We start from the raw sequence: 14,626 nt of genomic DNA on the forward strand, positions 1-14,626 counted from the left end.
TCAAAATTCCAGTCTTAGTGGGTTTTTTGTCCATCTTAGGTGTTAGAAGAGACCTGTATTTTTCAGCTTCCCTGTTAAGGTGGATGGTGAACGATTCTCGGTTTTGCCATCACCACAAATTGCTTCTGCATGTTTATATAGGACTGCTCTTCAAACATTTTAATCTTGTGTCACAGTATGCCCCAAGTATCACAGTTTTCTTCTTCCTGAGTTGGTGGTTGTAATGAGTAGTACTGTAAAACAGGAGATGGAGTGGAATATTGAAATAATAGGGAATCCTGCAACTACAGTCAATATAATGGAGATATGCTGAGGCTCTTTTTAACTGCATTTTCCAGATGCAGTTGCTATTAGCTGTTGCTCTTCAGGAGACTGAAAGTATTGAGATAGGTAGATTCTACTATAGGTAGATAGTAGAAGTATGAAGTAAAAAAAAATTCAGTGGTCTCCAGAAGGAAAGATTTTATTTTCTCTACTTCTGAAGAACTGAAAAATAATGGATAAGGAGGACAATATTCAAATTCTGCTTCTATACTTGTTAGGGTGTTTTCAATCCCATATTAAAGGTGTACTGCTTAGCTGATTTTGGTCACATAAAGGTCATGCTTCTGTCCTCAGATGGCTTAACTGCACTGCTTGCTAAGCAATCAAGTCTCTGTAGCTAGTGTTCCTGGAAGGATGAATTAAAAATAATTTTCTACGTACTCTGAAGACTATAGTGTTTTCATTCTTGTATTTCACATTAATGTCTGGAGAGCTTATGCAAATTTAGATGGTGATCCTTAAATTTAAAAAGTCATGTTATTTTTAAAATTCTCTTTAAGCATGTGGAAAAGGCTATTATTCCAATACATTTTGGACAAAAAAAATATTTTCTTTTAATCTCCTAATGAAAAAACTGATTTATCCTTTTTCTTTCTCTGTCATTTATTTCCACCAAAGAACATAAACATCTAAGCAAACCAATGGAGTGAACTTTAGTAACTCACTGTTAGAAAAGAAAATGAACAATAGTACTGGTTTTGTGGATGATTTGTATTTGCCACAGGCCAAAACATTTTAAGTTTTGTAAAGCAGAGTGGTGGTGGGTGGCATTCAGGTCTTGGCCTGATACTCTGAGGAAGCAGCAGCACTTGCTGTCACAATACAGTGAAGTTATATAGAGTGTTCATAGCAAGTATAAAATGCTAATGTCAGTGAAAGGAGTTTGTAACAGTAAATGTGTATTTACACACCCTGTGTGCCTCTCTCTCAGGTGTAACTCCATGTCAGGTGCATACACATACATGGGTATGTTCTTAGTTCATGCTGTGATACAGTGCAGGAAATGAACAGAATTCCTAATGTTTCAAACTGGCAGTGCTTAATAAACAAATGCAAGGCTGTTACTTCTACTTCTTTAGGAGAATCTATATTTTAAATATAAACTTGGCAAGGCAACCTGTGTGAAAATCTGAATTTGGAAAAGTTTCCTTTCTGGCAAAAGAATTGTGGGTGGGATTTTATCCAGGCATATTGTCTTATTTGGTGGGTTGAAGGTATCTGAGTACTCACTATACATAAAAAACTTCCAGGAAAGTGCTTTTTTTTTTTTTTTTAATGCTAGAGGAATATGGATTCACTGTAGCACAGAAACTCTTAAAATTCCAGTTGTTTATTGGAGCAATTATTCAGTGAATGCAACCTTAGCATATTCCCTTTCCCTCACTGCATTTCCTGATGTGTCAGTACTATTTTTAGTTATGAGTTATGAGATTAGCCATAAAACTGAGTAAAGCTCTGTTCCCTTTGAATAATTTGTTACTCATAAAGATTAGGATCAGTCAGTGTATGCACACTGGAAAAAAAGAAGGACAATACATAAAACTTTAAAAGGAATCCAGAAGAAAAAAAAGGTCAAAAATTGATGGCATGTGATTATGAAAAAGAAGAAATGAGCATGCTAGAATTTATGTATGCACTGCCCTGGGTAGATGCTTCTCCTGGTAAGCATCTCCTCCCGTTAGGTGCTTAAATTTAGATCTTTCCAAAACACACTGCTTTATTTTGAAATAAAATTTGTTGTTTCAACAAAATAAGTCTCGAACATATTTTTCATTTAAAATTTTTTCCCAAATCTATCCAAATTTCTGGATCTTTCAAAAAACCATGTTTGGGAATTTTGATAACTTTTCTTGGTTTTTTTCCACCTCTCCCTTGGAGAGGTTCTTGGAAATCCTGGAAATCATTTTTCCTGTTATTTAATTGCCACTATGTGTAACTGAAATGACTATAAAAGCTTACTCAACACAGCTACTGAAGCCAAAGGGCTTGAAAGAGGGAAGGGCAGATATTCTTTGAAACACAGAATAAAAAGCAGGAGTAGGTAGAAGGTTAGGTTATCAGTTACCATTCTGCAACCTGCTTGTATAGAAATGATGTAATAATTAAATACATACTCCTTTTAAGTTATTCAATTAGAGAATTAGTAGCAGACAAGAGGAGTATTTCTTTCTTCTTCATAGCATAAAGCACCATGGAGAGAAAAAAAAAAGAGAAATATTATGTAACCTTACAGTTTGTGGTGGTGACTTTCCAGAGATTTCTTTTCAGGCAGGCAGTACAGTACAAAAGTACAGCTTGAATGCCACTGAGGGTCAGAGCTCCCAAGGAGGAGTGGAGGAAAGTGGAAATTGCTCATAGTTGCCATTTTTGCTTGTCTTATTTTGTTCTGTTCTATAATGCCCTTTGTGACTTTGAAAAGAAGATAATTTGTTCAATTATATTTTGTCACTGTCACTTTAACTGACATTTTACAGCAGTAGAAATGGCTGAATGTATAGTTTCTCTTCGAGGAAAGGGAGAGAACTATTTCAATCAACTGCATTTCTTGGCACTTACACAGTATGTTTCCTATTCTGTAAGCTATCTGCCTGGGGCTGCTCTGCAGGGCAAGAAGGGGGAAACTTCATTACTTGCAACTCCTATGAATTATTAAGCAATTGTTTATATGCCTTACTTGAAGGAGATTATTTTTCATTAGCTTCTACTTCTCCTCGGAACAAAAATTACATAAAATGTAAATAACCTTATCATAGGTGATGGGTCAGTATTACTGTATTGGGACTCTATAATACATTTATATATTTTTATATATGTGAATGATTTATTATATTGCTACATTATTATATAAAGCATATTTATTTTGGTATTTATATATAGACACATGATAAACATATGAAACACTAACATTATTCAGCCTGTGCACCTCTCACCTTTTTCCAACAAGCTGGTGCAATTTTCACTCCTTTCAGTTTGCTTGTACTAGTATGTTGAAAGTATATCTGAAATGCAACTCCAGCTTTTGTTAAGGGAAGAAAACCTTGCAACACAGATTTTAAAGCCCTTTCCTTTTGTTAGTCACAGACATAAGTAGGGTCTCTTTTTTTTTCATTATTTTTTAATTGAGTCAGTGCTCCTTCATTACCTCCAGGAGCCGCAATGCAGAAGAGCATTCCTCATTAGAGCAAAAACCCTGCTGCTGCCTTGCATGAGGGATGTACCTATTCTAGGCATTTTACTGTCCACAAGAACACCTTCTTAAGGCAAGAAGCAGGGTTTCTTTTCCTTTTTTGCTGGAGGCTGAGAGGGCATACTGGGAAATCACAGTGCTGTAATTCCAATACTCTTGAGTTTTCTAATAAGCATCGCTTCTGGCCAAGTAGGCAGGACATTGGAGCACACGAACCCAGGTCTAACTCTAAATGGTTATTTTTATGTCCCTGTAACCTCAGCTAGCTCAGATCCTGTGAACAGTGCCAGAGTGGCAGCCCCCTAGGAATGGGCTGACCAAGCTTTTGCGGCGTGTGCTGACCTCTGCAATCTGTTCCTGGCTCCCCAGCAAGTGGACGCTAAGTGAGCTCGGGTTTGATGACACACACAAGCTGATTACTCCCTCTGAAATACCAGCAAAACTGAGGATGCATGACATGCACAAGCGGATGCCCTCAGGACCTTGCTGAGTTGCCCCTGTCACTGGGAGGAATGCCTCTGGTCTGTGGCTGTACTTCAAGGAAATTGTTTCTGTTGAGGCATGACTGGAGCTCGTTCCCTTCCAAGGGCAGCTCCGTGTGCAGGAACAAGGAGGGCTATCAGGTATTCTCAGAGAAGGAAGGACCTTTGCAATTTACTGGTTCAAGGGAGCTCTGGCTGTATAGAGTGATATTGCTATGGCATAATTTATTCATAATAGTCTTGCCAGGTACACTTTGTAGTTCATATCATTTCTTTAGGTAATTATTTTGCAATTGTACTTAATTGCATTTATACAACTTTTAGATGAAGTCACAACCACACCCACAGGATTTTTTTTATAAGCAGTTGAAATTAGCTTCCTTTGTTCTCACTCTTAGATCCTCTGATAGCGTCACTGCTCTCAAAATGATTTTACAGAAATTCTGAAATGAGTTGTAATTTTGGAACAAACATTCATTTCCAATTCGGTTCAAGCTAATAAAATATGATTATCATGGTGCTGTTGCAGTTTGATATACTCCAGAACCCTGTATAAAAAGGCAAAGCTTTTCTAGCAGCTGCTGTACCAGATATTTTTTCTTGGTCTCAGCCTGGAAGTGAGTTTAGTTTGAAGGACTCATTGTTATCTTAAATACTGAGGAAATGTTGAAGATAGGATTTACGACTGACTTATGTAAGTGCATATGAATTACTTAGAAGCAGTGGATTTTTGTGTTTGCAATCTATAATCCAGGTAGCTAATGCCTTCAAGTGTAAATACTAAAAGGATGTTCTCTTTTTAGTAGTAATCTGTTTATCAGAAAATTTAGATATTCACATGTGCAATTAAACTTTCTGTTCCAGATTTATCCTTTTTTCTTCCTTTGTTTCACACTTTGGAGCAACATATGTAAGGTGCTTTTCCTGAATGGACAGTATCTTTATGTTATTGTATATGGGAGACAAAAGGGAGCAGGATAAGGGTTTCAAATTTCACAGTTATTTGGAAATTGTGACAATGGGAATTGCTTGTTTGTTTGCTTGTTTATTTATTTTTTCAAAATTTTTGATCTGTTCCTGTGGTTTAGAAATTACTTCCACAGGACAAGAGTATTACCTGCTTAAGCATAAGGTACTTTCCTACTGATATTCCTACAACTCTAATAATCAAATCTTAATAATAAACTTATAAAAAGCTGAGTTCTGTTCTTCCCATGGGAGTCTACTTCTGTCATGACTTACATAGCTGAAGCTAGCCTAAGTTGTGCAATTACATTTTCAAGTGCTTGCAAATTGTTTGCCAAAATTTTTTAATTGTTGACATAATTTCAAGGAATTATGTTGCTGGTATTTTACAGATTTTTTTCAATGTTCATATTCTCAGTATTTTAAATGCTTCTGAACGGCTGTGTCATATGTACATCTTATATATGTTGTTTTGTGGACCTCAGCAACAAAGTTGAGCTAATTTCTGAGCACTATGTCTCAAGAACTGAAAATAGGAAATGCAACACTGGAGCACATTCATTATCCAGCTGCTTGGCTTTTCATCCAAAATGGTTACAGCCAGATGTTTCTGACAGAAGTGCAAAGACTTTCCTCTTCCCTAATAAAGAGCATTTTTATTCAGTACTAAAGAAATAGAACTAAATTTTTTATGTAGTTTATCCATGTTTGACTTTCTGAATGCTGTATTATTGTCCCCTGTGTCACTGCCTATGACAGTGAATGCCACGGTTTCATTTAAGGGGGAAGGTATTTTGGTTTATGGCTTGGGGTTTGATAGTGTCAAATGCCATCTTGTTCCCCACCTTCAATGAATTTTTCCACATCTCTCTGAGTCCTTAAGTACCTGCAGAGTTTTTTGAGATGGCTACATTAGTACTGCATGCAGTATCTCAAATAAGGCAACAGCAGTGATTTGCCATGATATGTAGTGTCCCTATTATCCTGTGCATGTGGTAGCATTATTTGTTCTTTCCTGTTGCTTTATATTGAAATCAGTATCTTTCTGAGTTACAACAATGTCAAGTTGACTTTCTTTACTGCTAATTTTAAACTTTGCAAGCATTTCTTTCCTATGTATAGTATTTTGCATTTCTGGACCCTCAACTTCACTAGTCAGCCTGTCCCACTTGCTTAGTTTCCTAATTTCTCCTGAAATTTTACACTTCCATTTTCATTTATAATTTCAGATAAATGTGGATCTTACTGGTATGAAATGCCACTGGTTATCCCATTTACCTTTTAGAAAACAGATCTAATATTTTTTACTTCTAGTTCTTTTGCAAAGAAATGGTTTTTAATGAAGGACTATGTATTCTTAGCAGATCAGCCTGTTTATTCTGAAGCTCTTTCAGCATTTTTGGATGCTCACCATCTGGGCAGGTTGACAACTTGCTAACATACTGCTGTCGCTATCCAGGCCTTCGAACAGGAAGTGAGAATGGGTCAGAAAGTCCTTTTTCAATTGAAATAATTCAGTAGGAAGAATAAAGTAAGGCTGAGTTGAAAACAACTTTTGAGAATTCAGAAATGGATTTGATGAATGGGAGATTGGGAACAGTAACATAATTATTGCCATCATCCACTTTAGTTTATTTGGAGTATAAATAAACAATTCTATCTATGAATATAAATATGCATATTTAGGGGTAAATTGCTTTCTACTGTAACAAATTTGAAGACAGAAGTATTACACTACCATAACTAATTGGAGCGATTCAAAGTCTCAAAGCACAAGTACAACACCACTTCTGTATAGCACACTGGAGGTCTTTGTAGTTACAGTTCATTTCAGGAAAATTCCTGAATAGAAATAGGGTTAGGTTTCCCTCTGAGCACTTTGTTTAAGTGAACTATAAACAGAGACATGCCTGTAACACCAGCCATTAGAATTCAGAGTCATCAGTAAGGAAGAAAAGTTGCCATTAGCAGTAAGTCAGGCAGTGTACCACAGATCGCTCTGGAGGAATTGAACTCCTCAAGACCTCGGCATTTATCGGTGAGCCCCCAGCCACAAAAACACATTCAGCCACTCTAATCAATAGGAGTCTAAATCACAGCTTTGCTGCCACACTTAGGCCTCCAGATCAGCAAGAATGAGAGGGGAAGGCTTGCAGGCATATGAAAGGTAGTGAGAACTGTTGGCAATATGTATAACAAATCAGAGAGAAAACCTGCTAGGCAGTGAGGGAGGCATTAAGAGCTGAGTGAAAGGAGTGCTTTGGTTTGCATTTTCCATCTGCTGAACCTGGCTTAACTCCTGTCTGGCCCTGGCAGGGCCCTGCCTTTTGGTGGGCAGTAGCTGCTCACCACTCCCTTTGTGCCACCACGGCTGACACTGATGGAGCAGAGAGGTGTCAAAAGGGAAAAAAATCCATGTCTTAGGATCACGGATGTAGTGCATTAAGTTTGTAAGCCTCTTACTGTATTTTACAAGAACTGAGTGATTATCTGGATTTTCAGGGGTCCCCACTGAGGAGAAACACATTATATGTTTCATGGAAAGGAAAAGACTTCCTTGAAAGGGAAAAATTCCACTCTCTTGAGACTTGCTGTGGGCTTATATTCTCTTCCCAGTTGTAACATTCTGGGCTGACTTCTCTGCTTTCTCTTGGTGCTATTGTCAGTCTGAGGATTTTTTGTTACTTCTATAGTTTAAATATTCTTTATTTTCCATTGAATGCTAACACAATATATTTTAATGCTTATATACATTAATACAGCTGTTAGTGAGCTTCCCACTAGAACATTTCAAAGCATATCACACGTTATTAACTATGCTAATAATTGTTTCCCATCCTCAAGCGTATTTCAAGTGGCTGTTACAACCCCTTCAAATAAAGTTTAAAAATTAAAATAATTAGGAGAAGTTATACTTAAAATGAAATACAAACAAATAATACATTTCTGTTGGTTTCGTTACCTTACACAACAAGATATTTCCTTACTGAATTTCCTTCTTAGTAGGAAGAGTGCATTTTGGAATATTTTTTCAATGAAAAATAAGTAGAAACAAAAAACCTGCAAGTCCTAGGCACTGCAATAGACAAAATTTAAAAAAGCTACACGTGGTATAGTATCAGGTATTCTGAATGTACTTTATATATCTCTTCCCAAGTAGAGAGGTGCATATTCTTTTATATTTGTGCTCTACTAAAAATATAATGAAGTAGTTGTAGGAATACAATATTATTCCATTGATGTTCTTTTTTTCTTAGACATTAACATTACTAAGCATCGTCAAGGATCAGCAGTACCCATTAATAACCTTCAATACTGTCTTCTGTAATTCATTTAGTACCTTACATACTCTGTCAGTCATAAACAAAACAATTAGGGAGTTTAGAAAATCCATTACAACTACAGAAGACAACCAGTCAGCCACAAATAACATAGATTTTGCTGAAAGAAATAGGCTTTTTAAAACAGCATTTTTTAAGATATTAATGTATATATGATAAAAGATTCTATTCTAGTTTTTTTATGTCTCTTCCACTGATACTAGAAGGAGTACTGAGCAGAGAACTAGGACGGAATGTGGCCTTAGCCTTATGCTCAGATGAGCTGTTAAAATGCCCAGTCTCTGAAATCAGGAAGAAACAGCACAGGGAGCCATCTAATGAGCCTTTACACTCTTCTACGTTAAGGGTTATGAGTTTTGTTCTAAAAATACCCCAGTTCCTTATGTGGTACAAAGAAATGCTATACTCACACAATAAGTACCTGGCTGTTGTCCCTGTGAGTCTCCACCTGACATAAACAGACTGGAGAAAGGGATTTTTAAAAGAGAACAGGTTTTGATTCAGCATTTTATAGTAATTAGCTGACCTTTGAAAAATTACATAGGCATTAAGAACTTCCCAAATCACTAGTGCTTGACTACAGGAAAAAATTTTCTGAAGGAACAACCAAACTGATACTGCAGTTGCACTCTCCAAGAGATTGATCCCTTGCTACCCTCCACTGTACCATGGCTAGTTTTATATGTACTGTGAATGTAAAATTCTAGTGACTCACACCCTTGCAGGCATTTAAATTCCTCCTTTAAACCCAGGAGTAACAGGGAATTCCTGTGAGTCTGTCACATTATTTCAGAATGAGGTAACTCAGGAGAACAATCATAGCACTATGATAGCATAGGCCTTAGCCAGCATAGCTGGCTGGCTCTGAAATACATTTCCATGAAACATAACTTTTTAAAGGTACACAGTGTGAGACAATATGTTGTTTGTAAATAAATGTTGGTAGCAGATTAGCAAGTTTCTCCAACTCCACTTAAATTCAGCCTAATGTTTATAATAATGTTCATAATGAGAAGGATGCACAGCCATTATCTTTATAATTCGATAGAGAGTGCATGTAGGCAAGTATAATGGGAAAAATCAGATTAAAACCGGTGCACATAATTCAATAGGACCCTAAGTAAAAGACTGAAACAGAAGACAAGAAGAAATAGAAAACACTTAATGGTTTGCTGGTAGATTGGAGATGGGTTCATGACTTCGTAATTAATTCCCTTCCCATGCAAAGGGCACAGAAGAAGAAATGGACAAACTGAGTTGTCAATCATAGATGTGCAGCCAACATTGATAAATAATAAAAAATATTATTTGGATTCATCTGTGGTTTGAAATCATGCTCATGTAAAGGCTAAAACTATATAAAAGAAATATAGTCTGACATATAAAGGAAGCTACCAAACGAGATTATTTATTAAGATGATTTTTGGAAATGTATTTTTAAAGAAAAAATGGGATGATTCAGCTGTGAAACACAGTTTAAAATCTTTCTACTTACATTGTAAATACTTATGGAATAGGTAGTTATTAAGCCAAATTCTTAGCAGAGCATATGCAGCTATGGATAAAAAGGCATCAGAAAAATTAACTTATTAGAATAGTACTGTTTAGGTGAGATTTTTTTTCTTTTCAAATAGCATTAAATATTAAAAAAACCCCTCCATTCTTTATTATAGAAGCATCCTGTTTAGGACTGGCTTCCTAAGTATATATTAATCAGCTCTTGATTAGCTGACATGCACAGTACAATTAGTTTTATTCAGCAGTCAACATCTGTGAATGGTAGAAATGTCTAGAAATGAACACAATATTCATGTCTATATTTTAAAGATGGCATTGAAGCACAGTGCTTGAAAACGTAAGAGAATGCAAAGGTGTCTAAAATAAACTTGAGCTTTCTTCCTGAGCTGCACCAAATCATCTTCAGCATCAGTGTAGGTTTCTCTCATGTGGTGCACTAGATGAATGTAAACAAAAGACTATTTTAACTTTGAGCTTGTAATAGATTTTGATACCATATTCAGATTTGGCACGATTAAACAGATATAGTTAGCTCCTGGAGTTGCATACACTATACAAACTGAGTTTATCCTGCCACATTCAAAGTTCCCTGAATTTCAGAATACTAAGATACTAAGATTCATTGCACGGTAGTGGTAAAAAATTACTTCCCATTCACTAGCTTCATTCAGAATAAGGAATAAATTCAGTGAAGACTAAATAATTGCAATTACAGTGGAAAGACTTGAGAAGGACACAGAATTCATGCAAGTGATGTGTGACAGTTGAGCTATGGAAATAATGCTAGTTGAAAAATAAGCTTTGCTTCTATCTTTGAGCACAGTAACAGCCCCAGTGCTGTCCAAAAGATTTGTTTTGTGCTGCTTCAGCATCAGGTGAAGAAAGACAGACCTTTGTCTTGTCTTTTATTCTGCCAGGTTCTTTGTAAATTTTTAGAAAATCACATCCAGCTATACACAGTACAAAGGCCTATCCTACAATTAGATGTGTATAACTGAACCCTTCATCCTACAAGCACATCTAGATAACCGAATTCTTTTTCTGGTTAGAGTTCTGTTTAAGTCAGTGAAGCTTTACATAAGTGCAAGGATTGCCCAGGTGATAATTTATAGGCATGTGTTTCAATGCAGTATTTTTATCAAGAACTTCTTGTTGTTAGTAAAACCTACCTGATCTTCAATATTGTGCATCTTCTATGCAATACAACACTGCATTGGGCAATATGCCTTCTTGGCTTTATTTTATATGTGTATAATATATACACAAATAAAAAGTATCACCTGCAAATAATATTTGGAATGTGAAAGACACAAAATGTAAACATTTTATTTGGCAGTTGTTTCAAACAGGTGAATAAATAAACAGAAAAGTACATCTTAATATTCTTTATAGCAACAGATGCAGTTGCACATATATTTACATACTGTGGATGCAAAGAACAGTTAATTTAATTTCTTTTTGTTAAAAAATGCAACTTCCAACACCACTAGACTTGACAATTAAAGATGAAGATACTAGTAATACTTTGTTCTAGCAATCTCAACTTTTAAAGGCATTCATTTGGAAGTAAGATAAGAGAGTCATCATGCATTTAGTTCATTTTGTCCACTTACGGTAGAAAGTCTGATGTAATCTCAGAATTATGAGTGTCATGCGCTTAAGTCAACTATGACATGTTTATAAATCAATGTAGTTCCCTTAAAACTTGAAGCAAAGAGAAAATCTCTTTGTTTATCGATGGAGACATGTATGAAAGATCTTGGTGCCTGTACGTTTAATTCTTGAAACTTCACAAATTTTGCCTTTTCCGCATCCCAATAATAGACTTGAGTGAAAGAATAATCACTTCCAAGAATGGCATATTGATAATTATTTATCTGAAGTGGTTGGAATACCATTGACCCTCGGGATGGCATCCTTTGTAAATCCAGAAATGCTGAACCACCCCATTTCATTACTTTAGAGTCCCCAATAAATCTTGTTAAGCAAATGTATACATCCTCTTTCACTTTGAAATGCTTCACTGCATATGCATCTTCCATATCTTGAATATCAAACCGCTTAACAAATTCATTTGTTCCTTTGTTCCATTGATATATTACAGGTCTTTGCGAACTACTTGACAGAATTAAATGTGGTTTGCCAGATATTTCAAGATACTCCACATCAGTATCTCTGTACCAGGCATGCAGAGACTGATGGGAATAAAATCCATTCCCATTCCACTTGTAAACCGTGGTGAAACCAGCCTTTGAACTGTCTGCAACAACAAAATACCAGTCTTCAGCAATCCTGAAAGTTTCAATGTCATTGGGTTTTCGGATTTTAAGGATTTCAATATCTTGAATTTTTATAAACTTATTAGCAAAAATATCTCTTTTATATATGTGGGAGCCTCCAAACAGCTGTGCGACAATGACATACAGCTGACTCTCAATAACTATAGGTTTACACACAACAGTCGAAGTACCTATGAAAAGAAAAATAGAAGACAGGGTTAGTACCACTTTTTGGAAAATTTGTTGTAATGTTATTTGTCAAGCAGTGTTCGTACCTGTAATGTTGTCGTAATTCCTGAACATCACTTCCACATGGTCCCATTCAAGAAAGATGCATTTTCCAGTAAAAGGCTGAGCAATAACCACGTGTTCATCATTCATATATGAGAAAGTATCTACTGACAGGGATTGGTATGGCAGGGACTGATAAACTTCAAATTCTGCAAAAGTGCACGTAACAGATGATAATTATAGAGACACTTTACATACCATACTGGAAAAAAAATCTGCATATCAGATACCAATTTATTACAAATTGCAGTATTTCATCACTATCCCAAATTTTCTGTTGATAAAGGAGCACTGCAATTTGGTTTTCAATCTTTCTCAATAAAAAAGAGGTACTGTTTTATGTCCCAGTTTTACAAATCATTATGTAACATTTTAAAGTTTGAGTAGATACTGAAATATAGGACCCTGCTCCCAAATGATTCCCATGTCAGACTTAGACCAGCAGAGTTCATCTTGATTTTAATAGAAATTCCATCCAGAATTTTTGCAGCGTTCCTGCAAAAGTGGGCTCAAGAATGAAAAACTATAGCTTTGAATTTAACAAGATTAAATAATATGAGGCACATTACCTGTAATAATGCAATCAAACTCTTTTGGAGAGAGGCTATTGATTTTGCGCTTCTTATATTCTGGTGGGCTTTCACAGTAAATGTCTTCAACAGTTGCATTGGTGCTGCCCAGCCACTCCACTAACCACTTCAGTTTGCAGTCACAATTAAATGCATTGCCTCTAAGATCTCTACAACAAATAAATCATGCATTGAAAACAAGTAGTCAGCAAATATATTTCTCCTTGAGAACAACAAAACAGGCTTTTGTTAAAATATGTGCCCTCTTGCTTATTCGCACTTGAGGCCTTCCTGACTTGATTTGTCCTGACCCATAGTTAAATCTACATACCAGAACCCACACAGATTTCATTGTATTAAGGTAATCAAGGAGACCTTAACTTGGTGATAAGTCAGAAATTTTTATCGATTTCCCCAAGTTTACAGGTACACAGAAACCTCCCAAACTAACAGCCCCTGTTTCCTTTGGATTAGCCTTTCTCAGTAAGAGCATTCTAGATACCAAAATCAGAATTAATGTAACCTGATGGTCATCCAGTCAGTATTCACTATCTCCTTCAGATACACTCATTTAGGGCTTCAGGAGACACAAGCAAAGGAGTTCTGTTCAAGTCTTTTACAGCTGTCTTCAGTCAGGTTTCCCATCGTATGCACAGGAACAGGCAAGTGCCAGGACCAGACTGTGCAACCACCTGGCCACCATCAGTCGTGCCAAGTAATGCTCCAGATACACTGGCCATGGCCACATCTTACTACTGCAGCTCTGCTCCAGGGATTCAGCCTACCTTCTTAATACTGGGAGCAGGCAAAGCATTTTCTGAGCTTATTATCCGAGATCAGATGGAACAGGACTTGGTATATTGTAAACAGGACCTATTTCACTGAAGCAATTATAAGCGTTATCTGTAAATCTCTATTTTGTACTTTTTACTGGTATTATATAGATATACATTTTTATATATATATATAAACAAGCTGATGTTTTGATCTGGTTGCAATTAGATTTAGTATGGGATACTTACTTAGACACATGCTTTATTGATAAAAGATAGCTTTCCCAGGAATTGCTTGCACATTAAAATGTTACTCCATTAAATATCTTCCACCTTCCTTGCATGCCTTGCTCTCTCATGCATCCCTAAGGATCCTCCCTTCTTATTCAAGAAATCTTAATGAACATGAACATGCAGTTTTATTATATAACTACTAAAATATTACTTATCTTCATAACTGGTGGAATATTTAAAACTATCACAAATTCTCAACAGCAGAAGTAAAAAAAACCAAGCCTACCTATACTGTGTAGTCTCTACCCAGTAATAAGATCCATTACTGGCTACTGATTTGAATGGTTACTCAGAATGTCCTCTAAAATAATCTCTTTATACGTCTAGTATAATTAAAAGATTAATTAATTGCTTTCTTACACATTTGTTAAAGAATCCAAGCCTTTAAATATGTCTTTTGGAAGTGACTGGAGATTATTATTTGCGAGACTCCTGTAAAAGAAAACACTTCAGTATTAGTGCTAGTTGTTCATGAAACTACACATTTTTGCAAGTTGTGATATACTGTGTGGGATTTTTTACTTACAGCAAAGAACACTGGTATTCTCCAGCACTTAGTTCTAAAAGATTGCTTTTAAGAATAGCTCATTTACTTTGTGACT

At 36.0% G+C, this 14,626-nt stretch overlaps 1 protein-coding gene across 6 annotated transcripts in view; it reads right to left on the reverse strand.

Annotated features, from left to right (window-relative positions):
- Positions 1-11,110: 11,110 nt before the first annotated feature.
- Positions 11,111-14,626, reverse strand: part of LGI1 (leucine rich glioma inactivated 1) — a 29,208-nt gene continuing 25,692 nt past the window's right edge. For all 6 annotated transcript variants that reach the window (XM_014875396.2, XM_088169129.1, XM_088169131.1 and 3 more), the window contains 4 exons: positions 14,385-14,456; positions 12,958-13,127; positions 12,373-12,537; positions 11,111-12,288 (listed from right to left, as the gene is read on the reverse strand). In XM_014875396.2, the coding sequence (XP_014730882.1) occupies positions 11,468-12,288; positions 12,373-12,537; positions 12,958-13,127; positions 14,385-14,456 (1,228 nt within the window). In that variant the 3' untranslated portion in view covers positions 11,111-11,467. The remainder of the gene's footprint in view (positions 12,289-12,372; positions 12,538-12,957; positions 13,128-14,384; positions 14,457-14,626) is intronic.

The sequence above is a fragment of the Sturnus vulgaris genome, chromosome 8, assembly GCF_052056855.1.
Source record: "Sturnus vulgaris isolate bStuVul1 chromosome 8, bStuVul1.hap1, whole genome shotgun sequence".
In the NCBI taxonomy this organism is placed as follows: domain Eukaryota; kingdom Metazoa; phylum Chordata; class Aves; order Passeriformes; family Sturnidae; genus Sturnus; species Sturnus vulgaris.